We start from the raw sequence: 27056 nt of genomic DNA, 5'->3' as shown, positions 1-27056 counted from the left end.
AATTAATCAATTCATTCATTCATTCAAAAAAGCAACAAATGCTGTTGCCTGGCAGACCGAGAATGCGGAGCCGCTAACAAATACACACTCACACACACAGGCTCACAATGGAATTGTGACATCTTATGGTACCAGCTGACACCATAGGGTACATCTTAGCCAATAGCAATGGCAGATTTAAATTCAAATGCAGTGCAGAGTTTTTACCTGAAGAGGGCGCAACACTGACAGTTTTAGGCAGAAAATTACAAATTTAACTAAGATGCACTAATGTGCCAAATTATTGACTACACGTGTCTGCAGCATGATTAGACACTCATTTATATAGTTTATCAGCCAAAAAAGTAGATTAGGGGGTGACTTGCTCTTTAATGACGTGTTTTGACCCGCTCCAGACTAGTGAATTTCAACACAGCAGTCGCTATGACGTTCACACGTCCTCTCCTGTTAATACTGCTGTAAACTAATCAGCTAACACTGCCTATCATGTTAGCATCATTTACCTTATATACACACCGCCACACTAGCAGACTCCAGCGACTAAAGTCCAACCTGTGGTGAGATTTTTCCCAATTTGCAAAAGCTACAGCAACAAGATGATGACTCAAGGAGCACAAGGGAGAACATTTGGAAGGACCTTTCCAACCGATACCAGGTACAACTGATTATTTATCATAAATAAACCTACAGTTATAATGCAGGAAGCCATGTGCAATTAGTTGTTGCCACCATTTGAACTACTCTGGAATTGATAAGGAACTGGATTGAGAGACAGAATCGACAATGCCATTGATGTTGATAAAAACAGATCAATCCCGCCCTTAAACTTAACTCTAAGGTCTGATACAAAACCCAGTTAAGAGGTTTCAGCTCTGGTTTTCTCCAGTTCACTGGGAGCTTGGCGTTAATTTGATGACAGCTGCTGATGTTTCTGTGTGAAATTAAAACACTCTCTCAGTTCTAATCCACCCAGGGCCTCACCTAATTAATAGGCTTCAGCGATACATTAATAACAAATTTTAATCTATTTCAGTAGAAATAAGATGCAGGCAACATTACACAAACTAATTCTACCAGTTTCCCTGATTCTGTTGAAAATGTGCCAGACTGAGAAAACAACCTTCAAATGAATGAATTTTAAACACAGAATCAACAGAAAAGTTATTAATGCAACAAAATCATCAGCTAATCTGTCAGTGAATAAACAAATCAAGCTAAATTTTGGGGAAAATAAAAATAAATTACTTGAATACTATTTTAATTGCATCTTATACATTATTATATAAAAAATAATAAAGTATCAAATGTTCTTTGATGAATAATTTTAAATATATACTACAAGTATTATTTAAATGTACTGCAGACTGAATTTAATACATTTGCTGATGAGCTGTGGACTCATACACAAACAAACGGCTTGGGACAGATTACGTTTTATTATATGTATTTTTTGTTCTTATTTTAAAAGTTTTGAATACTTGTTTAATCAATACATTTGCAATGGTCTCTAACAAATGCCTTGGAAGTTATACTCTGGAAAAAAACGCCCCGATGCGCCTCTGTCAGGAACTAGAAGTAAGCCACACCAGAGCTGAGCTTCACATAGCAGGATTTGGAGTCTTATTTTCAGATTTTTGGACATCTCGCCTCTGATTGGCTAACAGCAACATGACTCTACAACTGACTTGGTTTACTTAGCAACTTTGATGTTTTATCTCTACAAATAACACAAGTCTGAAGGAGTTCTACAGTGTGGTGGAGTTCCTAATGCTAACATTTAACTTGTACTAACCAAGAGGCTCTAAACTGTTAACTAGACTCTAAACCAACAACAGCCTTCCCCCTTGCGAGTCAGGATGGGTGAGTCCATGAATGTTAAGTGACATTGTGATGTAGATCAGTCAGACTTTTCTAATCCTAGAGTTTCACCGTCTGTTTTCTATCAGAAGCTAATGCAGGAGATAGCTGTCGGAGACTATTGTCATGTTCAGCCTACATGGAAAACTCAAGAGTGACTGATTATAATCAGAAATAATCGATTCAGTCATCCAGGAAAATATGCACAACCAAAGCTTATGATTTAGTTGACCGTTATCTTCTTTTAGACAAACTGTATGCCACTGGCTTTTCAAGAACTTCCCTAATCTGGTTCAGCTCACACCACAGAGAACAATGTATTCCTCTGAGCAACAATTAAGATGTAGACAGATGAAAACTAAGCTATCACACAAGAAAAAACACTTATTTTATTGGTGAAAACACTGTCCGCTGTGGTCAACATGGTTAGAACAGAAACTACAAAGGGTTATAATACACACACGCACACACACACACGAATATTTCTTTTAATATGTGATTTTTTTGTCTCTTGAGTATAAATTTTAAGCCAGAGCGTAAACGACAAAATTCAAGCATGTCATCGGGTAAACAAGTGGTAATAAAAGCCCAGATAAGGGGTAGTTACACAGAATTTACCTGACTCGCCCATTGGTCTCTCTGCTGCAGCAGGTCCTCCTCCATTCTCTTACACTGTAGACACACAGGGTCAAAGGTCAGATTCATCATCTAGTTCCTAGAAAACATTTTCACACTCAACAGCAGGGTGTTGTTCTTTAGACGGGTGTCTTACTGCTACATACTGATGTTAATTATAGAACAGATATGTTCTAGAGGATTCAGGGAGGTCTTCAGCTGCCTCTGAAGTCCCACAGACCAAAAGGACCTGATAGGACTCCTTTTTCATCTTGACAGCACACCTGGACTCAAGTGTCTCACATCTTCTCCTGAACGCATTCAAAGTTCTGTTGAAGGTAGGAAATGAAGCTCCTTCAGCTTTACTAAGGACAAATATTGGCCAATGCCGATGTATAAAAAACGGTAAACATCAGCCCGATATGTCGGCTGACCCCTACAGGCCATCGATTAGGACTGATGCAGCTGATATCAATTAGTACTGATGGGGGCGGGGGTTTCTCTCTCAATACTGAAAGATTTCAGGTGACCTCCTGGCATTCTATGCCTTTTGGCACATGAACATATTCATGTGTTTGAAACTTTTTCCCTTTGTCTTTTCACTTTATTACACATAACTGAATTTATGGTGGGTGTGAGCTCTGCTCCCAGTTTAGATGTTCTCTCACCCTACCAGAAGTCAGCTGTCACCAGCCTGGGGGTGAGGCTGGTTGCAGAATTCAAATAGGAAGCTCACATCAACATGGTTGTACAAGCCTGCTTCTTCGACCTGCGACGGCTAACCAAAATCAAGCCCATGCTGTCAGGCAGCACTGAGACGTATACAGCTGGTTCAGAACACTGTAGCCAGATTTCTGGCAGGGACGAGGAAGCCGGCACACATCACTCCTGTGCTGGCCTCATTACATTGGCTCTCTGGAGGTTTTTGGACTAAGTTTAAATTCTGTGCTATGTCTTCCGGTCTGTTTATGGTGGTGCCCGACCATATTTGGCAGCGCTAATATAAAGGCATACCCCACCACCAACTCTACGCTCTGCTGACCTGGAGCTTGGTATAGGTCTAGAGGTAATCGGGCTTTCTGGGTCTTGGCTCCTTCTCTCTGGAATGAGCTTCCACTTGATATTAAACTGTCACCATCGCTGCAGGTCTTCAAGAGTTGTTTAAAGGTTCATGTTTATTGTTTGGCTTTTATGTGACTTGGTTTTCTGCTTTTATGCTCCTTTTACATGTTTTATGTTGCTTTCATCTATTTTTTATTGCTCTCTGTTTTTTAGTGTATGTTGTCTTCAGTGCCTTGGGCTCCCGCAAAGGCAGTGGAAGGCACTATATAAATAAAGACTGACTGATTGACAACTTAAATGTTTAGATGTCTTTGCATGAATGAAATACTTCTCACATGTGGTGAAACTTTAGTGTCAATAGCCCACTTAGAAAGACCCTTACTGATAAAAATGCTGATGTCTCAAATACTAATTTTCCCCGCTGTATGTGGACTTTTATTGCCTGTAATTTACTATCTAATCCAATTCCATTTATTTATATAGTGCGTTTAAAAATCAACATCTTAAAAACTAAAAATTAAAAGGCATAAATGGGAAATGAAAGCCTGAAGGAAAGTTTTGAAAGTCTAAAGAACTTTTGATCAGAAACATGAAAAATGTCACTAGAAGGTTTGAATCCTTAGACATAAATCAGAAAAACATGGAACATCTAAAGTTAAAGCCCCATTAATTAATCGCACACTGGTGAAACTCCTCTCTGCATCTGATCCATCCCTGTGGGGAGTGGGGAGCTGCAGCTGTGACACTGCTCAGAAACTATTTGGTGGTTTGCAGCTCTGCTGAACATTCTCTGTATTTGCCCTTTACTTTTGTCCTTTTAGGGCGTAATGTGCTGAATCATTACTGGCCCCTGGGGGTCGAGGGGCACTCTTATTCATTTATTTGTTTCATAGATAAAAAAACTTTAAGTCACTGATTTGAAAACGTGATGGTTGCTCTGCTACCTAAAAACACCACGGCTCTACTCAGTTGCCCTTTCCCATCTTAACCCTGCGGGTGCTCACATGGACCAGATGAAACCAGACTAAACCTTCTTTCTGGGTGCTGAACTCGGTTTTCTCAATGGCTGATGATTGTGATTCACAAGTGAAGTTAAACAGATGAATGTGGGTTTCATCAGTTGTACTGTAGGCAGTAGAGCGGTCTCTGGTGAGGAAGACTACGTTTCATCTATGTTAATTACCACGACCCAACCCTCAACTCCTTATGGTGTTAGCTCTCCGACCTGATGAAAGAGGAGTTCCTCCGGTGGAGGTCCTGGCTGAGCCTTAGAGGTAGGCAATGTAGCCTGGTCATCCAGGAGCAGCTTGGACTAGAGCTACTGGAGTCAGCAGAGTTCGAGCATCTGATTAGAATGCCTCACATCCTTCTATCTTTGGAGCTTTTTGGGGCACATGCTACTAGAAGAACACCACATGGAAGATCACTGGAGGGATTATATATGCCTTCTGGCCTGGAATACCTTAAAACCCCCCCAGGAAGAGATGAAGAGACTGGGAAGACAAATGTCTGGATGTCTGTGTTGCCTCAATGACCTAATGAGAGATACTTGGATGGGTGTGTACACGTATTTGTGTGCAGGTGATTGTGTGCTTGCATATATTAGTGTGTGTGTGTGTGTAATGGTTTTATACTGTACAGCAACTTGGCAGATCTACTACAACTGAGTGTGTGTGTGTGTGTGTGTGTGTGTGTGTGTGTGTGTGTGTGTGTGTGTGTGAGTGAATATGTGTGTTACTGTGTCCATGATTGTGTATGCATGAGTATGTGTTTGTGTGTGCATGTGATTGTTTGTGACTGTGTGTGTGTTTGTGTGCATAGATGTGTAAGCCTGCATGTGTGTGTGTGTGTGTGTGTTAGAGTGCATGCATGCCTGTGTTAGAATTTGTGTATGCATGTGTGTGTATGTGAGTGTGTGTATGTGCATGTGTGTATGTGTGTAATTGTTATATACTTTATAGCAACTTAGCAGATCTACTACAACTGAGTGTGTGTGTGTGTGTGTGTGTGTGTGTGTGTGTGTGTGTGTGTGTGTGTGTGTGTGATTCTATGTGTGTTACTGTGTCTATGAGTGTGTGTGCATGAGTGAGTCTGTGTTTGTGTGTGTATGTATGTGCATGTGTAAGCATGCATGTGTGTGTGCATGTGTTTGTGTGCATTCACATGTGTGTGTGTGACTGTGTGTGTTAAGTGTGTGTGTGTGTGTGTGTGTGCATGTATGTATGTGTATTAGAGTGCATGCATGCCTGTGTTAGAATGTGTGCATATGTGAGTGTGTGTGTGCAAGTCTAAGTGTGTGTGTGTGTGTGTGTGTGTGTGTGTGTTAAGTGTGTGTGTGTGTGTGTGTGTGTGTGTGTGTGTGTGTGTGTGTGTGTGTGTGTGTGTGTGTGTGTGGTGTCTTTAGATATTGTGAATTAGATAACAGCTTTAGTTTGTTCTTAATGTTTAATAAAGCAGCTGATAAACACAAGCTACTCTTCTACGTTCACGTTTCTGAGTTGATTCTATGTTGCTGCTTTTTGAGCTGTAATGTTGATCTAAGTTTGTTCCAATCCCTGATGTGAGTCCACCTGGCAGCTGTTAATGACCCTGACCACCAGAGAATCAAACCAGCATCCTTCTCTGGGGAATTGAACTGGTGGTCAGATGCTCCAGGTGAGTCTAATAAACTGTAATAACCTGTAATTACCTGATATGAACTCAATAAAAACAGAATACTCCAGCTGGCATATGGGCTGGCGCTCCCAGGAAGAACCCTCCCCCTCTGTCTAATATTTCCCAGAAGCCCCGGCTGCCGAGAGAAATAATCCCTGAGAGATGAGAAGAGGGAACGAGGGATAGCCAAGCGATGAGGGTGGGGGGTGATCCTCTAATGTGGAGTGCTCGCTCGCTCTCTCTCTCTTCTTCTTCTTCTCTGAGGATTATGACGGCATTTGAAACATATTTCACTGTGATGCACCCGTGGAAGGAGGGTGGGATTAAGGTGTTACCATGGAGGGGTGGTGTTAACGTAAAGGGGATGGTTGTTAAAAGATGGTGGAGCTTTGATACTGGCAGGGGTTATTAACAGTGATGCTGAAGTGAAGCTGATACACTGGTGAGTTTAGAGTTAAAAGAGGCAGGGGTTAAGAGGCAGGCGGGGGGTGTTAACGTGTGAGGCCAACTGCATCGAAGCAAAGATCTGAAGGTCTGTCACGTTCACTAGTGCATGTACAAGTGCTGCATCACCTCGTCACATGAGTTTAACACTTCAACCTAAAGATGGCAGAACTGCTTAAAGAGGCAGTGACCGCTGCAGCGGGGTGGAACGGTGAAGGCTGGGGCAACTTACTGTCAGGGCAACAACTAGAAGCATCACATAAAAACTAAACCACCAGTTTGTTCCACCATCTACAATCATGCTGTTTGTGATGACGATCTTGTGCTTAAGATTATCGTCACATAACTACCAACCAGATTTAAGTTCGGTCCTCGGAGACAGATCCAGACTGCAGGACTACCTGGATCACATCGAACGTGATTATGATCACTCATTAAATATCCCAGCTGTCAGTCTCTGAGTCTCTTGTTTAATGATGAAATACCCACAACGCTCCATTTCTGCCTTCATACCAGGCCATTAGGATGGGAAATTGGGATTTTTACATGTTAGGGAGTTTTTGTTTGAAGAAACTACAAAATCACCGAAGGTCTGGTTGAAAGAATGATTCCTACAAGCCCTGCACCACAATAAACAAATACTGAGAATTTTAGTTACTTCTCCATTACTCTGTTACTATTCTTGACAACCAGAATGTCTACATAAGGATATCATTATGATACGTAAAATACCAACAACAATATAATCAACTTGTCCAAATGGAGCTTTCTGTCTAAGAAGGAGATGCTGTATTATAGGTTGATTTTCCAACAGAGTGATGGAGATGACTGCTGCAGGTCCTTCATAAACACGCAAAGGGAGGATCTGCCAAAAACTTAATGAACACATTAATAAAAGGCCAAAATTGGCTTCCTTACACATTCTTTAGCTTTTGATGCTAGTGCATGTTCAATAGTATTGAATTGATTAAAGCATTATTAAGAGGTCTTAAAACAACAAAACATTTCATTGAAGGTAAAAATGTAAATGTAAGCTTCTATTTTGGGTTCATATATTTGTAAGTCAGACTCCAGAAGTGTCAGCTCCTCCCCAGTTGTTGCACGTCTCTGCAGTTAGAAGAACCTCGGGACACCATCGAAAAATGGCTAATGTAAACTGATCCTCTTGTGACGCCATCATGAATACCTGGATTGATCACATTAGACAGTGGTCTTCAGTAACTGATGAAGGTATATTAAGTTAATACCGACATGAAATCCTTAATGAATCATTTGTTTGAGCAGGAAACAGGAAAGATTAATGGATAACAGATTGTACTGTTAAGCATCGCACATGTAGGCTTCATTTCTACAGCGCATTTCACACAGAGGCGATTCAGTGTGCTTACATGTATAGAAGTTAGCAAGCTAACAGTGACATTTAATCATTATGGACACTTGAGAGGCTATGTGACATAAAAACCACAACTCATGTGTTTTGGTGTACTCATGAGTATTTCATTGAATGGCTGATGTCCATTGACCAGAGAAACGGCAACTACAGGTCTCTGATCGAGGGTTAATATGACTCGAGCTCAGGAAGGATCGGGTAAATTTTACACTGCCAGGTTGTTGTGTGACTGCGTGGCAGGCAGAGTGTTGCTGCAGCCACATTGCAGCGCTGCTGCACAAGTGAAGGTGGCTGTCCAGCACCGTCCGACCGGCAGGTCCTCAACGGACCACGGTATCTCACATAGGATTTTCTTCCAAATCTAGAGTTATTTTGCTGTATTTAGAACAGCCGATGACTGCACAGGTCCTCCTAGACTTCCTAGACATGTTCACCAACACTTCTTGCTGCTTATCTTCCAAAGCACGTTTCGCACACAGCGCCTAGGGCTACCTGACTGGGAACTGCCACTGCAGTGATGGCGGCAGCTTGACTTTTGGTTATTTCGCTGAATCAGTCTACAAGGACAATTTAGTAAACCCGACATGCATGCAACTCAGAGAAAACCCATGCATGCATGGGTGGAACATGCTACTCCACAAAGAAACGTTGAAGCTGGGATTTGAACCCTCAACCTTCGTGCTGCAAATCAACAGCACCACCATGCAGCCCTGATAAAAACTATTGTCTTTGATTATTGGAGGAAAAGTGAGCAGGTTCACTAGACATTGTTTCAGGCTGTTTGGGGTGAGCGGCTGAAGCTGCAGGCTGCTCTTAGGTCTCGAGTCTTTCTGCTTCATCCCACCAGATGCTGCTAAACAGCAGGTAAAGAAGAACCTGGTGAGTTCATCAAGGCGTTCGTGAAAACTCTGAGGGAACATTTCTACCTTAGAACAGAGAGGGACTGAATGTGGGACATGAATAAAGAATACTGGTGATAATTAGTGAACTAGCATGAACAAACACGAACCACCTACGACTGCACGGCCACGAGAAACTCCAACATCAATGTGAAGTTTACGGACGACACCACAGTGGTGGGTCTCATCACCAACGACGATGAGACGGCCTACAGGGAGGAGATCAGCGCCCTGACCCACTGGTGCCAAGACAATCATCTCATCCTCAATGTCGCGAAGACAAAGGAGTTAATAGTGGACTTTCGGAGGTGCAGAGGAGTACACACCCCCATCACCATCAAAGGCGACGCGGTGGAGAAAGTGAGCAGCTTCCGTTTCCTTGGTGTTCATCTGGCCGAGGATCTCACGTGGTCAGTGCACACGAACAATACAGTGAAGAAGGCACAGCAGCACCTCTTCTTTCTCAGGAGACCGAAAAGATGTGGCATGAGCCGCCGCATCCTCAGGACCTTCTATTGCTGTGCCATTGAGAGCATCCTCAGTGGATGCATCACCACCTGGTATGGCAACAGCACCGCTTACAACCGCAAAGCTCCCCAGAGAGTAGTGCGGTGTGCAGAAAGGATTATTGGAGGTGAGCTTCCCTCCCTCCAAGACATCTACAGGAAGCGGTGCCTGAGGAAAGCGGGGAGGATCATCAAGGACTCAAGTCACCCCAGCCATAAACTGTTCAGACTGCTTCCATCAGGAAGGAGGTTCTGCAGCACCCGGTCCAGAACCAGCAGACTGAGAGACAGCTTTTTCCATCAGGCCATCAGACTGCTGAACACTTCACAGACACCTCACCCTCACTACTGGAACTTCGACATTACACACGCCACACAGTATATTAATGCCACTGTTTGTACATACTAACTTCTGTATATTATATATCTTGTCTTTTTTTTTTTTGCTGTGCACGATTCTGTTGCTGTGAGGCTCGCACACAAGAATTTCACTCGCACGTACTGTACTAGTGTACCTGCACATGTGACGTGACAATAAAGGTGATCTGATTTGATTTGACCACTTTAACACCAGAAGGTTCTGAGCTCATCAAGGCAAGCAATACCACACATCCTCATCATCATCATCATCTCTCTCCCCCACCCCTTCCAGACTCATCTGATCGTCGCCATAGTTACAATGTTTTGCAATGAGGAAGCAGGCTGGTTACCATGGTTACATCTCCGTCAGTCAGAGCGATAAAACAGATGAAGGTTTTGGATCTACTTTCATTTGACACAGATCTGAAAGAGGCGGAGCTTCTGAACCCATCAGCTGCCGTAGAGCATGCTGGGAGCACACCTGATCTTCGCGTTTGATTGCCCATCTTTTTATTTCCCTCTCTCTCTATCATTTCTCTATCAGACTCCTCATCTATTTTCATTTCTACCGACTTCACTCTCTCAGAGAGCATTGTGGGTAATAAAGCCCGTGCTCTGCAGGTTTGGGTAACAGCCTCTGTGAGCTGAACTTTGATAATAACCAGCCTCCAGCCAACAGAGATAAGAAACAGAACATTTGGACTTTTTTCCTTTGTCCTAAAAAGTTCTGGTTCAGAAAAGTGAGGATGAGTGACAGCTCTCTGATGCGCAAATGCTCAGATTTGTTGATGTATGTGGACCTTTTGCTAGTTTTATACCAGGAACATTTTCCTACATCCTATGGTTCATTAGCTGAGTATCGTCTGACCCACTGGAAGGATTTTAATGAAATTCAGAGGCAGAAATCACGGGATGAACGTCTACAGCCTGATTAAAGATGGCTGCCACAGCTAATCAACACAAACATGTTTCTAAATCAGACGCTAAGCTATTGCGATTGTCATTATCAGATCTAATAGGCCATTATATGATCATGATGGATGATATTTTACTTCAGATGCATTTATCTCCCCAGTAAGAGTTGTAGGTCACAGTCTGATGGAGCCAAAAGGACCACAGCATCCACATAAAGCAGACATGAGATCCTCCTGCCACCTAGAAGATCTGTCAATAAAGACAACGAACGGAACCGCAGACAATGAACCGCCCTGCTGTTGTTTATGTGGATGCTTTTAACAGATGTCTAGTCTTGGTAAAGAAAACTATTTTCTTTTCTGGAAAGTAAAAAAGTTTTTATAGTTTCAGTTTTTATTCCTGCTCTAAACAGAGAGCTGAGTGATGGTTTACTTAGAGTTAGCTGTGTTCTCCATCGTTAGCAGAAATGTTGGTCTTATTACTGTTATCGTCCAGAGGTCTGAAGCGTGTGATCCAGAAGTAAAGATCAGCAGCACGAGATGGAGGCGGCACCACCAAGAGCTTTAGAGCAACATGAAGACATCAGGGGCGACGGTGGCACAGGAGTTACGTGCTCGCCCCGTAATCGGAAGGTTGCAGGTTCGAGCCCCGCTCAGTCTGTCGCTGTCGTTGTGTCCTTGGGCAAGACACTTAACCCACGTTGCCTGCTGGTGGTGGTCGGAGGGACCGGTGGCGCCAGTGCTCGGCAGCCTCGCCTCTGTCAGTGCGCCCCAGGGCAGCTGTGGCTACATCGTAGCTCATCACCACCAGTGTGTGAATGTGTGTGTGAATGGGTGAATGACTGATTGTGTTGTAAAGCGCCTTGGGGGGTTCCATGACTCTAGAAGGCGCTATATCAAATACAGGCCATTACCAATACCATCTTGGAAGAAAAACAGGTCAGACTCTGATCTCACCTCAACAACAGACTTGTCTCTGTCCTCCATCACAGCCTTCATCTCCTGAGCTGTGATGTCATCTCTTCGTTGCCGTGCCAACCGTAGATGGTGGATGAGAACAGATCCAAACTGTTGGACCTCTAGAACGGAATCGGCTTCACAGACATTCTGGAGAAGTGTGTAAATGTTCTGAAAACAAAGAGAAGGAGGTAAAACCAGAAGAAGTCACTTCCTTTAACCAAAGCTCAGATTTACGATGGAGGCTGGAGTCTTTACCACATCAGAGTCCTGCAGGCAGATGTTCTCCACCCTGACAACAGACAGAAGAGCAGATCAGTGGATTTGGATTCCACTGGAGTTTATAATGTGATTAAAATGTGTGAATCTGTCAGATTACTGAGCTTGTCTGATACCTTAAAGACACGGGTGGAGTTCACCACCTGAGACCAAGCGAGGCACTAAAATACAACCCTACTAAGTTGTTAATTACAGAAACTTGGATCTTATCTATTTATTTGTAATAACTTGAAATGAAACATATATTTATTTTATCCATTTGAAGAACCAACAGTGCTCCTTTCGCATGTCCATGAGCTCCTACTAATCCCGGACAATTGGGTAACGCCAAACAGACCAAAGCTTGGTCGTAGCAGATGATCATCACTTTGTGCTTGTTCTCATGTTCTGCTGTTGGTCTGGATGAGACCTTCAGCTGTTTCAGAACCAGGGTCAGAGAGGAGAGGCTCGTTTCCGCGATGCATTTTAAGCCTGAGACGTTTCAGTATAAACTGAAGAACAGGGGTTGGTGCCCTCGTAGGCTAACTGCTCCTCAGCCTCTGCAACCAGACCACCTGTTTGATTACCTGAGCATTGTGCAGCAGTTCTGCAGCGCGTTTGTCCTGCAGTCCCTGAATCCATTTTTAAATTGCTGTCATTTTGACTTCAGCGCAGAGCTGCGAAGCTTCCGCTGGATGAGCGTGTCTGCTGAAGAGGAGTTTTCCTCCGTCTGACAGGAGTCACCGTGGTGGACGTGTAGTCTGTAACTGGCTGATCTCCTGCCTCTTCTCCTGGGAAGCTCTTTTCATTTTGGCTGCTGCTGTTTTGCTGTAATAAACTGTAATAAGGTGGCCAAGACGGCTCTGCTCTGCGGGGAACAGCAGGTAATGAAAGACCGTCCGTCTCCAATAAAGCTCCACTAACACCCTGCTTATAGCCCAAGCAGCCTGGCTCAGTCCGGCTTTGCTTGGCTCGCTCGACCCCCTTCATTAACACTCTTGCACATCTCCTCTAAATTGGCACGCCGTGAGCAGCCATTAGTGGGATTACACGGTCTGAGTCGGAATAATAACAGTTTGCATTCATACTTTTACAAAAGTTTTCTTTGTAGATGTGAGACAGCAGAGCTGCCCAGTTCTTTAAGTTAGTCTTTAATATTGTCAAAAGGTGAAATTCAGAGACCACGGACGTAATTTTCACTTTAGATGTGGGGGGGACATGGGGGTCTTTACAGTATGCTCGATTGGAAACAGGCTTCAACACAAACGATTGTTTTCTGCTTGGTCCTAGAGCTCAACCAGTGTCAATTTAATATAGCGTAAAATTGTTTTTGGATGGTAAAACGTGCAGGGGTCAAAACTTGACTTTGGAAAAAGTGGGGGGGACATGTCCCCTCTGTCCCCCCCCCAAAATTACGTCCATGTCAGAGACACAACACCTGCAAACTAACATCAAGGTTCTGCTGCAAAACCCAGATTTGATTAGTCCAGAAACTGGTTTCCCTTCTGCAGCCATAAACTAAAGGAACATCCATTATCTAGATTAAAGGCTGGATTTTTAAATGTAACTGTTGCTTTGACTTTGAGTTTTTGTTTGTTTCATCCAAAATGAATGAAAGCCGTGATGAAGGATGCTCAAACAGCTTCTGGAACAACTTCCCATCCTTTCAGGACACAAAAACAGTCCGTCTATGTCAAAGTTCAAGCCTGAGGTTTAGTATGAGAGGAAGGTCTTCATTTAACAGATCAAAACAACTTCATGACCAACAGGTTTCAGCTTCAGGCCTTCGTCAGGGTCAGCCTGCAACACTCAAACTTCAGTACATGAATTGAACCAATGCAGGAAAGGATAATTTTACCTTACAGACTTGGCAACCCCACGGGTTAAAATATGATTGGCGTTGTAATCAGGAAGTATGTTTGAGAATCAGAATGAAGGTTCCATCCATCCATTTTCCTCCACTATCTGGGATCGAGCTATGGAGGCAGCAGCCTGAGACAAGAGGCCCAGACTTCCCTCTCCCCAGCCATGTGGGCCAGCTCCTCCGGAGGAATCCTAAGGCCTTCCCTGGCCAGCCGTGAGACATTGTCCCTCCAGCATGTCCTGGGTCTTCCTTTAGTCTTCTGCCGGTTGGACGTGCCTGGAAAACCTCACCAGGGAGGCATCCATGAGACATCCTAACCAGATGTCCGAGCCACCTCAACTGACTCCTCTTGATGTGGAGGAGCAGCAGGTCTACTCCAAGCCCCTCCTGTATGACTGAGCTTCACACCCTATCTCTAAGGAAGAGCCCAGACACCCTGCGGAGAAAACTCATTTGCTTCTATCCGCAATCTTGTTCTTTGGGTCACTACCCAAAGCTCGTGACCATAGGTGAGGGTAACGTAGATCCACCGGTAAATCGAGAGCTTCACCTTCTGTCTCAGCTCTCTCTTCACCACGACAGGTCGGTACAACGCTCGCATCTCTGCTGACATAGCACCAATTTGCCTGTCGATCTTGTGATCCATCTTTCCCAAGACCCCGAGATACTTAAACTCCTCCATTTGAGGCAGGACCTCGTCCCTGACACGGAGAAGGCATTCTACCCTTTTCCGACTCGAGTCCATGATCTTGGATTTAGAGACACTGATTCTCATCCCAGCTGCTTCACACTCGAACCGCTCCAGAATCAAGGTTCTAGGGATCAAATAATATTATTTAAGCATTATTGAAGCATGAAATTAAAATTTCAGTCAGTCAGCCTTATTTAAACACAGATGTGGACAAAAGAGTTCGTACTGATCTGTTACAGAAAGGACTGACAAAAGTATTAATAATTAAACATTAACTGGAAATCAGCTCAACCGTTTCAGCAGAACAACTTTAGTAAACAAACTAATGAAACTTTAACGATGGTTTCTAATGTGACCAGAGGGACACATTCTACTCAGGTGTCTCCAGTCAGTTTAATGGCTGAAAGGTAGTCACCGTGCTGCTTGGTAAGGTGGGTACCACACAGAACACGGACCACAGAAAGCTGAGAACACAGCTGTCCCAGGAGGAGGTCAAGTTAAAGGCTGGAAGGCCATCTCCAAGCAGCTTGGTGTTCCTATCACTCGACAAAACTGGTCAACCCAAGCTAGTAGTGAAAGTGACCTCATACCGCTTGGAGAGTTTTCCCCGTAGCGAATATGCCAGGAATAACTTTGGCTTAATCAAGGTTGGGTCATGGAGGTACCAAATCCAGGAGATAAACTCAGACCTCCCTGCTCTCCCTAGAGACACTCTCCAGCTGCTCCTGGAGGATCTCAAGGTGTTCCCAGACCACCGAGGATATGAATCCCTCTAGAGGCCTCAGCGGTCTGTCCCCAGTGGGGTTTGTCTGGAAAACCTCAGACAGGTCTGAAAAGTTCCCTACATGCGTTAAAATAGTCTTCATGGGATGAATATGAAAACTCTTGTTTCAGACGAGCTTCAGACCTCCTGACTGAAGATTACTGTCGGACACGAGAAGTTACTAATCAAAAACAATCTGTTATTATATGAACCAGCTTTCAGTCAGCAACTCTGTTCTGATTCCAACACTGCACCGGGAATCCTCAGGTTTGTTGAAAATTGAATACATGATTAATTTTATGAACCAATCAGTTTGTAAATCCTGAAATAATGAGGAGCAAAGCTGAGTGAACATGGAGCTGTCAGCCAGAGCCCTGCATGGTCTCATCAGCAGACCAACAGAAACAATGACACATTAGTCAGAAACACACATCTATAACACACACATACACATTTACGCAGGTCAACTCGTCCATCACAATAACACACACACACACACACGCGCGCGCGTGCGCGCGCGACAGAGCTGACTGAAACACACACTATCTGAGGTCTACAAGGCTGCCTCCTGCATCAGAAACACACACAAACGGACAGCCACCAACATAAACCGACACGCGCTCGCAGTCCTGACAGATGGAACATGCTCCTCCATATTCTGCCCTGATAAAAAGGATTGTGGCCTCCAATATCAATTACCCTCTCATCCTGGAGGGGCGGGGGTGGGTGTTTTTGAGGGAGAAGAAGAAGAAGCAGTAGGAAGAGGGGTATTATCTCTAATTAGATTTTCTGCTCTATTTGGCTGCTGCTTGAAGAGGACAAGAACTCATTTCACAGCTCTTATCAAGGTGAATAATGAAGGAGAACAGGAGGAGTAGAACGGTTCTGGGTTGTGATCCTCCTTCAGACAACACTAAATATGTTCTGCATGTAAATAAATGAAAAAGAAAAAAATAAATGTTCTCACAGGAAAACACATGGAGTCGGCTTCTGAAACAACAGTAAACATTTACACGCCAGTTAAACTGGCCCTAAAGGATCTAGCTGTCGTTTATTACAGGCAAAAACATCACACACACCGCTGAACGGCAAACATAAAGTTCTTACCTGCATGTGTGTGCTCATTGACTACATATCACATGACCCACTGGAAGGTTTTTATGAAATGCAGACTGAAATCACTGGATGAATGTTTTCAGCCTGATTAAAGATGGCCGCCACAAACACAGACATGTCTCTAAAATAGCCCGTTTGACAAACGCTGGGCAGAAATCTGATGTGTTGCTAGCTGAGAGTCGTCCATGTAACAGTGCAAACAGACTAGCACAAAAACAACTAGAACTCCTCATTTCTCCTCCTGAGGTGATCTAAGTGGCTGAAGCCAACGGCCAATGCTAAGGAATGGGGGCAATTTAAAAAAAAACATTTCACGTGGGGGCGCTCACCGAGGCTGCCCAACAATAATTTTAACTGTTCTAAGGGATAATAGCTGTAATGTTTTCAGTTAGCTAATGTAAGGCTAACGCTAGCTTACATCATGGATTGTGGAGGTTCCCGTTGATCACTCAAGAAAAGAAAATAAGAGTTTTTCTTAAAGTAGCACTAAACAGTTTTCAACACTTAAAGCTGTTTCTTTAAAAGTGGCTTTCAGTGATTGTGAAGGTAGAAACTTTACCAACTTCATCTTGGACACCACTCTGCTCTCAGAGTTTCCTCTATTCTACTGAAGGTGAGAGCGTGCGCGGGGTGGGGGGGTGGCGGGGCGTCAGCCCAAGTTGGGCAAGCAGTCCACCGGGACAGTGCCAGGATGCCAGATAGGCCAGTCCACCCCTGCTAATTGTGTGTTTTACTCTATTGTGTACAGCACTCTAGGTGTACACCTCATAGGTGTGGCATTAGAATTTAAGCCGTGGCGCAGCACCACGTCTGAGCCTATGTAGGGGAGACAGTGGGAAGTGGTGGTGACTTTCTCTTTAATCCTCTTGGCTGTTGGGTTTTTAAATGATTAAGGATGGAAGGTGTTTAGGAAGTCCACTCAAACTGTAAATGTTGCTGCTGCCTGTTGGTTTTTGCTGCACAGGAACTGCACGTCTCTTGGGGATAATAGTGTTCTTCAATTTCAACATGTGACCCACCAGAACCCGTCACAAGTGGCATCTTTTTGAGTTCACCCAAAACGCCTTGAACCTGAGTTGTAATCATATTTAAATGGATAATATGAGACATTAGCAGAATATGTCCACTGTCTCAGAATTAGCTAAAAACATCTGCAGTTTCACCAGAAATGTGTTTGAAAGACTGATCAGTTTTAGCATAGGGTTGCTAGTTGATACTTGTTTATTTAACCTTGTGACACTTTCATGTTTTCCCTAAAAATCTCAAATCTATACAGAGCACAACATCTTCAGGTCACGCAGAGGTTGTGGCTAAATATAAACGTTTAATACGAGAACAGAAAAGTGTCACGACGACCTGACTAAAACCATCAACTATTAACTTTATAACCAAACTGAACAACACAGAATAAAATCATACTGGGCCGTTTGCTGCAGTTGGCGGGCGTGAAGCAAAGCCTCGTCTCTCTCCTGATTGGCCAGCAGGAGTCGTGACATCAGAGCCTGATCTCTGTTCTTTTGAGCTGCCAGCACCTCCTCCAACATCACTGAGAGGAAGAGAAGAAAAGGAGAAGGTGAAACATAAAGAAAAAGAAAGGATCGAGAGAGAAGGAGACAAGGAAAGGAGGTGAGGAGAGAAGGAATCCAATAAGTTTCACCTCCAACTGACCAGCCAATCAGAGCAGAGATCATTATTACTACACACAGAGTGTGTTCCACAAGTAATAACACAGAAATGATGGCAGCTCATCTGAGACCCATGGCGAGGCACTGGTGTTACAGAAACACAGCTGGTTTTATTTCCACGTTATTAGAGAAAAGCAGTGAATTAGAGTTTTCATTCCAACATTTAAAACATCACATGAATTATTAGTGCGCTAAATACAATCAGAGGACTCCAAAGGAAGAGCGGAATTGGTCAAAAATTAAATAAATCTCAGGTCACATTTAAAAAGCCAGAGGAATAAAGAGTTTGCGAGACGAGAGGTGAGCGACAGAGCTGCAGACCAGGAGAAGCAGCATGCAGGACGTGCATGGCTCACATCTAAACCACCCAGATCACACCGCCACTCTTCCCCACCAACACTCATTCCTGGGAAAATAATCCGGATTACTCAAACCGGCAATTACACAGCATGGAGGAGGAGACTACTAAAATATAATGGTTAATTCAAATTGTCTGCTTTCACATCCCCTTCTTCTGCTAAGCGGGAGCATTGTGTTTATGGGTCAGCACTAACATCCAAGACTTCTCAGGTGAGCCCCTAAATATCTTCTATTAGTTAAAACGACGGTTTTATCATAACTATCAAGATGAATTCAATCTAATTTCTGTTCAGCTTTTTACAGCTAACACCCCAGCTGACCGGGTCAGAGTCTGGCTAGGCTCAGGTTAGCCTCAGGACAGCCATGAGAAAATACTGGTACCAAAACATCCTCCCAGAGAAACTCCTCCATCTATCAGACAACAGTTTAGTAATGAACAATGTCTTCTCCAGTAAGATGGAGCACTGGACCAGTCTGATGAAGTCAGAAATTAAGTAGATCAGGAAAAAAAATCATGTAATTCGACTTCAGTAACCATAGAAACATCTGACAGAAAGATCTACACACACTGAATAAAGAACCGGAGACCAACACTTGGGTTGTTCTCTAAAGATTTGGACACATCTGTAAAAATTTGGAAAGTTGAAGACTCGTAAGGACAAGGTGGACCTGGACGTGTATGGATCACGATGATGACCAGTGATGAGTAAGGAAACCCTTTGAAATGCAAGGAGCGGTCACTCAAACACGCCTCAGAAAAAATAAGAAGTGGAATCACAAGTGGCATGATAGCGCAACCAGTTGGTTGGAGGAGCATCTGATGATGAGTGAAGGTCAGGAGACCCTTCAAAGTTATGGACACACAAAGTTTATATCTGGTATTGTGGTGCAGAGGAACTTAAGAGTCTGAGATCAGGTCTACTCAGGTAGGGATATGATGGACCTGAAGACACAACGTCCGCATGTTCAACCTGCCCTGAGTCCAGTCACTGAGTAATACCATGCACACTCAAGAGTACTGGCTACCACTGACACATGTGATCCTTCACATTTGGATCAGATGTGACTGAAACGTGCAAACTGGGACATTTAATCATTTATCATCACCACAATATCAGAATCACAAAGTACTTCACAACAAATCAGAGGCAAATGAATGACATCTTCCAAGTGAGCTGAGTTTAAGGGTCTATGAGTTAACCACACAACCATCTGATTGACTCCCACCCCCCCGCATACCCTCAACTAAAACAGAAAGAGGGGTGAGGACGAGGAGTGATCACATCTGACACAACATTCAACCACATCTCCATCTCGTTCTCTAATATTGTACAGCCCAGAATAAACAGACCTCCAGCTTTTCATCTCCCCAGCTCCCCTGTCCTTACATGTAGGTCTCTCCCAGCGCTGAGCCTCCCTCTGCTCCTCCTTCAGCTCCTCATTGACCTCCTTTTCCTGCAGCTTCTTCTCCTTCTGAACCAGCTCCTCCTGAAGCTGAAAAACATTCAGTTACATACAGTTAATGTAAATGTTAATGTTAATGTAAAATGTGGATTTTGTTCAAATACACGATTTTACTAAACAACAAGCAGCTTTACTTCATTAATTCTGGAGTATTTGTGTTTAAAACCTACAACAACAGCTGAGCATCAGCTGATCCAGACCCTTACTTTGTTGTTGAGTTCTCTCAAAGCATCCAGCTCCTTCAGTAAAAACGAGATGTTTTTGTCTCGATCAAAACTCTGCAGTCGAGCCGGCGAGGAGCTCTGATGAGAACTGAAGAAGACAAAACCAGTGAGTGACATGTCATGAGCGATTAAAATATACAGAATGTGTGTGTGTGTGTGCATATATATATATATATGTATATGTATATATATATATATATATATATATATATATATATATATATATATATATATATAGTGTATATGTGTGTGTCCTGTAGCATTAAACCATTTGAGGAAGCATCTAGCTGGACGACTGTAATTTTCTCTCCATGTCTGCCACCAAGAGAAGATCAAAGCAGCTGTGAAAGTATGACACGTGAATGCCGATGACCGATCTGCAGCCCAAAGCAGCCAATCCAGATCAGCTGCTGGTCAGTCGGGCCGCATCGGGTCAGGTCTCAGGTGTTTCATTAGTATTTCTCCAGGCGTGTAGTCAGGTCAGGTGTTTTAAAAAGAGGTGATGGCCTCACATTATCAGGCGTGATGTGCAGCGCTGCAGGCAGCAGGTTTAATAAGCACCGACTGATGTTCTCTTGTAATTCTCTCATATTACCATAAAGGTCAGGCTGCTTCTTAGCGTAATAAAGCAGGTAAATAAGGCACTGAAATATGACTGACATCGTATTCTATAATTGACTGTTTCTGACTTTATTATATCAGCTTTTTCTAATCAACCTCCCCATCTTCCTGCTTCAACTGCTTTTACTATCTTTCTATTTCAGTCAGGCCATCAAACACTGCAACTAATCAAATCTAAATTTACCAGCTTGTGCTTCGTACTTTGAAGCACCTCCACAATTTTATTTGAAAAATATCCAAAGAAGAGACATATTAACATGAATTATAGAATCAACGAAAAGATGGAGGATTCAGCGAAAAGCAGTCAACTTTTTAATAAATCTGACAGACCCAAGCATTTCTTATTAATCATTTAAAAACACACACGAGAGCTTACCATCTCAGAACATTATTATGATCCTCTAATTGTGTAATAACCCACGGCTCTGATGAGCCACGTTTTTGTTGTTTCTTGTTAATGTTAAAACATTAAAATCTTACCGACTTTGCTCTGAAATGAACTGAGATGCTGATTTCTCTCCTGCTGAAAAAGATCAAAAGAAGCCAACTGGACTTCTTTTGGGTTCTGGAAACCCTTTCATCCGCACACAATATGTTTTCTCACTTTAAATACTAAAACTTCAAATAAACAAATAAATTACAGAAAGCCATCAGATCTTGTTAACAGGAGCTGCCATGTTGAGCAGTCTTTGGATGTGGACGTCCTCAGTCACACTAATTCCACCGTCTCTGTCCAGAACATGGACATTCCACCTTGCAGCGTTGGCTACACCCTAAACTGTTGTTGTCGAGTGTTCAGTCCTTTGGATGGACCACGTTCGGTCTGAGGCTGCTGTTGGGTTTAAATGGTAAAGGGCCTGTACTTGTAGAACGCCTTTTTTGGGTTCTACAACCCGCCCAAGGCGCTTCACAACACATTCACCCATTCACACATACATTCACATGCTGGTGATGATGAGCTACGATGTAGCCACAGCTGCCCAGGGGCGCACTGACAGAGGCGAGGCTGCAGAACGCTGGTGCCACCATTTCCTCCGACCACCACCAGCAGGCAAGGGGGGGTTAAGTGTCTTGCCCAAGGACACAACAGCAGCGTTCTCTGGTGGGAGCCGGGGTTGAACCTACAACCGTCTGATTACAGCTCTACCTCCTGAGCATCTGCTGCCCCAGCAGGTTTAAGTTTCATCTTTGTTTTTCGACTGGTGACTTTATTTCCAAAACGTTCTTCAGCGCGCCCCAGCGCTGCTATTGTAGCTCATCAACAGCAGTGTGTGTGTGTGTGTGTGTGTGTGTGTGTGTGTGTGTGTGTGTGTGTGTGTGTGTGTGTGTGTGTGTGTGTGAGTGTGTGTGTGTGTGTGTGTGTGTGTGTGTGTGTGTGTGTGTGTGTGTGTGTGTGTGTGTGTGTGTGTGTGTGTGTGTGTGTGTGTGTGTGTGTGTAGGTGAATGGCTGTTGGTGTTGTAAAGTGCCTTGGGGGCTTTTAGAACCCTAGAAGGTGCTAGGACAGGCTGTTTACCATTTTTCTTCTTCTTGCGGTTTTCATTAATGGTCGTTGAACTGAAAAAGCTAACTGTTAGCCTTCATTTGACCTACTGGAACAGTAAATTCATAAAGCAGGTAGAGACGTCCATTTGGGCCTACCCCACCACCATGGTTGGTTAGCGCAGCTTCTGGTCAGCAGAGAGCTAGAGTGCTGTCCAGTGTGAAGTTGCTCACGTAGCTGACTACAGAACCACAGAAGTTAAAATCCAACTCTTTGGTACTTTCCACTTTTGGTATGAACTGAGAAAATTCCTTGAATGAGAAGCAAAACAACATTTAAACTACTTAAAAGAAATCCATCTGCCGTCCTTTGAACCTACAAGGATCTCCATGTCCTCAGAGACTCAGCTCTGACATCATCCTGCTTCAGAACCACCACTTTTCACTGATGATGCATCGATTTCCCCCAATCGTTACTGTAAAACATATCTGCTACACACGAGTCCTCTCAGGCCCTTCGTAAGTGAATGCTGATTTATTTTTCTTTCACCTAAAGCTGAAAAAACCAACTGTTATAGAAATGTAATGTTTTATTATTATGATTATGTTTTTCATTGCCCAGATGTATTACTTTTGCTCATCTTGTAACTTCCTTACAACTCAGACACTGTGACCTCTTCCTTACACACACACACACACACCCACACACACCCACACACACACACACACACACACACACACACACACACACACACACACACACTGTCGTCTCTCTCTGTTCTAGTATAAATAAAGCTCTCAGGGCTGCGTCTCCTCGCGGTTTCGTGAGTCTCGCTTTGTGAGCAGATCTGCCCCGATTGTAAGACGGAAAGTGTGTGGTTAATCGTCTCTCTTTTCTCTTCAACTGCGGGTATTAGGCGATTGATAAAGTCCCTAACAACAACATATTACAACTGAAGGCTTTTATGCAAATCCTAAAACTGAGCTCCACTATCAAATAGTTTTAAAATATAAAGGGATGGCAATTCTTCTGATTTGAGAGTAAATTTTTCCTTCCAGATCAGCTCCTGTCTACATAAATCATCTGTGGGACTGAAACTGTAACGAAAGGCCTGCAACTGTACGGTGCTTTTCTAAATCAGAGGACTCCAAAGCACTTTACACTACACTCAGTTATTTGCACACTCACACAGTCCTGGTGATGAGCTACATCGCATCCACAGCTGCCCTGGGGCACAGACAGAAGAGAGGCACCACCAGTTTATCTGACTACCACCGGCAGGCAAGGAGGGTGAAGTGTGTTGCCCAAGGACACAGTGACTAACACTGGCAACCCACTGGATACAGGGCGAACGTCTGACCCCTGAGCCACCGTCGCCCCTTTATTAGTGTCCTACAGCTGTGTGCTATGCTAGCAGCACTAGCATTAGTAATGGTAGTAATGCAAAGATCTACCCTCTTACCTGTCAGCAGCAGTGACAAGGTGTCTTCTCAGGATGGGACTACTTCCACCTCTGGAGTCTACACCTTCATCCCTGCTGCTCTCTGGCCAAGGAGAGCCAGCCCTGCTAAGGAGAAGATCTGCCTCCATGTCCCCTGACAACTGTGTCACAGGGCTCCTGTTGGGTAAAGGAGACTCGGGAGTCGAGGACCTCAAATGGGAGACAGGAGATGGAGAGAAAGAGACTGGAGTCTCCTGAAAGTGCTGATGAGCTAAAAGACAAACAGGAAATAATGTAACAGAGCGTTAGATAGTTATAATAGTGTTTTGGAATGGAAACAAGATGGATGGATGGTTGTTACCTTGAGCTAAGTGTGTGTCTGGTCTCAGACTGGTTCCTATTCTGTAAAATTGTCAGACAACATGGAGTTACGACCCTCAATCTGACCGAATCAACAGATTATTGTGAAAAACAAAGGTTTAATATAAGTAAAAGGACATTTATATGTTTCTCTATGCCATACACAACTCCTCCCAGCTCTGATGGTGGTATCAGCACCAGTAATTCTAATGATTTGGACCAACCTGTCGGCAGCACTGAGGTCCTGTAAGTAAGGTACAGGCAGACGCTGTCGGAGCTCCACGTTCACGCTGGGATTAGCTAGATTTAAAGAAGGAAACAAAGAACTGATCTCATTTTCACCAGTTGCTCACATTACAATTTTAAAACCACCAATCTGATTAAAAATGAGTAAAGATCAACTAGAAAGCTCTGATGTGCCCGTTTGAGATTGTAGCCATCAGCTGGAGGAGAAAGTAGTGGGAAACGGACAGATTTGGACTCTTATTTCCTGATATTTGGACATGTCGCCTCCGATTGGCTAACAGCAACACAACTCTACCACTGGCTCTGCTTGCTCTGCAACGTTGATGTTTTAGCTCCATAAATAACACAAGTCTGGAGGAGTTCTGCTGTGTGGTGGAGTTGCTAGCGCTAACGGTTCATTTCTACTCGCTTGTGAGTCCTGTATGATGTAAATGTGAGCAAAATAAAAGGGTTGAGCAAATGTTCTTGTTGGAATTTAATCACAACATCTCTATATAATCTCATTTTATTCAGTTCAGTCTCCGATTCCTCCAAAGGCTGACCAACGTTACCTAAACTCAGATGGTTTTCTACACACCCGCAGTGACTCCGACTAAAAATAAATACCGGATGATACTAATATTATGAACTAACGGTGATATTATGAACCAGATTTGTACAGAATGAGAATGAGGTGCTGTGACTCATGGTGATGTTTGGAGGCATTCCAGAAGGCTCCTAGAACACCAGTAGCTCTGACTGAATCTGACCATAAAGACCAAGCAGCAGACGTTCCTATGTTCTGAAGATGGTGTGGGATAAAACCACTCAAGTGTAGCAGAAAACCTGACCAAACATTTCTTCTCAGGTTTCAGGAGAACGCCCCAGGTGTTAGTGCTACCTAACCTGGGCCTTCGTCTGACCAGATAGCGGTGTTTACAACAACACAGTCGCCGATTCTGGCCGTGAAACAGGCCGATTACAGTTAACGCTGCACTTCTTCACTTTAAAACTTTTCTAATTTCCTGCTACACCCCCTCATCCCTCCTCCACCCATGGTTCTGATCTTTTTGTGGACTGAAAGCTAATTGATTGTGGCAGCTCTCCTTATTATTCATGTACAATTACAGATGTGATAATGTGCTTAAATCCTTCTAAATGACCGTTCATGCCTCGCTTTCGCTTTGAAGTCTCGTCAAAGATGGAAAAATGTGCAGGAAAAAAAAAAAGGAAAACACAAAGGCCAATCAGGGAAGCAATCTACATAAACCAATCAGGGGAGAGGGGGAAGACAAGGGGAGCTGTGTGCCCCCTGCCTCCCTTCTTCATTTTTATGGAATATCAACTAAAGTCCGTTCATTTTTAAGCTGTATTTAATAAATTTTGTGCAGAAAGTTTGAAGCAGTGAGTGCCGGGTGTTCCAGCTGACAGCATGAATATTAATGATGGTGTTACAATGATTAAAGAAGCTTCAAGTCAAATCCAACACAATCCGTCTGTGATCTGGCCCGCCATCATCACACCGCCACCATGCAGCGCATGAATTTAGATACGGACATTAAGCCAAGAAAAGAAACGACATGAAGAGGGGACACACACACACACACACTCACACACACACACGCATGCATGCACACATACACACACACGCATGCATGCACACACAGAAACAAGAGAACATACAGTTAATATGATGCACAGCAAACATCTGCACACAAACACCAAGTACAGATTAAAGTTCATGATTCACCCTTTCTGATCAACTGAGGTAACAATAATTTTCAATTTGGTATTATTTATGAAAAATTGAAAATACTTTGAAATAAAGATAAATCTCTGTCTCCATCATAAAGTTTATAAATACTTAATTATTAACAATTGCATGAATTAGATCCAAAGAGTCCGGATCTTCAGTGTTCCTGGCAGATTCTTTAACATCAATATTTGGAGTTTTTCAATAATTGAGGGTTTGTGTTTGTCCTCCTGTCTCTGGAGAATGAACCACAAGTTCTCAGAGGGACTAAGGTGTGCGGAGTTTCCTTAACCTGGATCCAACGTGTTGATGTTCTGCTCCTGATCCACTTTATTCTGACTTTAGCCTTAATTCTGGCACGGTGCAGGATAAGATATTAGTTGTTCATGACCAAACTGTTGTTGGATGGTTGGAGTCCCTCAGGGAGAATATTTAGGTGCCCTTCTGAGGCTACTCCCCTGGCTGAGAAGCCTGTAGCTGTAAAGGGGCAGGCGCTTTCACCTTACCAACATGTGCTGCATCACTAGATCACAACATTCAGTAGATGCAGCTGTGCATCTGCCATTTAAAATGGAAAGAAGAGTTTTATTTAAACAAAAGCACAAACAGAAAAAGAGCTGGGAGGTGGCGACCTCTACGAATACGTCTGCTTTGTGTTGCACATGCCTCAGAAAGAACAGGCTGAAGTGCGCTCGTGTATGGACCAATCAGATCCCCCAGAGAGCAAGAGCCAAAACAGACCTGAGAAATATGGTAACCGCCACAATTCAGGCACTTTAGGTTTAATAAAAAATGAAGGTGAACTACGTCAGACGTTGAAGTGGTCCCCTGTGGTCCAAAAGCACCTGTGATTTCTGAGGTTCTGGTCAGGTTAAATAATAAGGTGTGATTGGATGCAGGATGGTGGGGTTATGTTCACGGGGAACAGAAATCAGTGCTCTGTGCTAAAAAAAAAACATCCCTTGTGAGTGTGCGTGCGTGCGTGTGTGTGTGTGTGTGTGTGTGTGTGTGTGTGTGTGTGTGTGTGTGTGTGTGTGTGTGTGTGTGTGTGTGTGTGTGTGTGTGTGTGTGAGAAGACCACCCACTTAGCA

General features: G+C 43.6%; 1 protein-coding gene across 4 annotated transcripts in view; it reads right to left on the bottom strand.

Annotated features, from left to right (window-relative positions):
* Positions 1-27056, bottom strand: part of mipol1 (mirror-image polydactyly 1) — a 67506-nt gene that overhangs the window by 15071 nt on the left and 25379 nt on the right. For all 4 annotated transcript variants that reach the window (XM_015969295.3, XM_015969293.3, XM_015969294.3 and 1 more), the window contains 9 exons: positions 24212-24287; positions 23989-24029; positions 23649-23898; positions 20067-20172; positions 19785-19890; positions 17771-17897; positions 11918-11951; positions 11660-11830; positions 2476-2529 (listed from right to left, as the gene is read on the bottom strand). In XM_015969295.3, the coding sequence (XP_015824781.3) occupies positions 2476-2529; positions 11660-11830; positions 11918-11951; positions 17771-17897; positions 19785-19890; positions 20067-20172; positions 23649-23898; positions 23989-24029; positions 24212-24287 (965 nt within the window). The remainder of the gene's footprint in view (positions 1-2475; positions 2530-11659; positions 11831-11917; positions 11952-17770; positions 17898-19784; positions 19891-20066; positions 20173-23648; positions 23899-23988; positions 24030-24211; positions 24288-27056) is intronic.

This window comes from Nothobranchius furzeri, chromosome 18 (assembly GCF_043380555.1).
Source record: "Nothobranchius furzeri strain GRZ-AD chromosome 18, NfurGRZ-RIMD1, whole genome shotgun sequence".
Taxonomy (NCBI): domain Eukaryota; kingdom Metazoa; phylum Chordata; class Actinopteri; order Cyprinodontiformes; family Nothobranchiidae; genus Nothobranchius; species Nothobranchius furzeri.
This window is presented reverse-complemented; position numbering and strand designations above follow the sequence as displayed.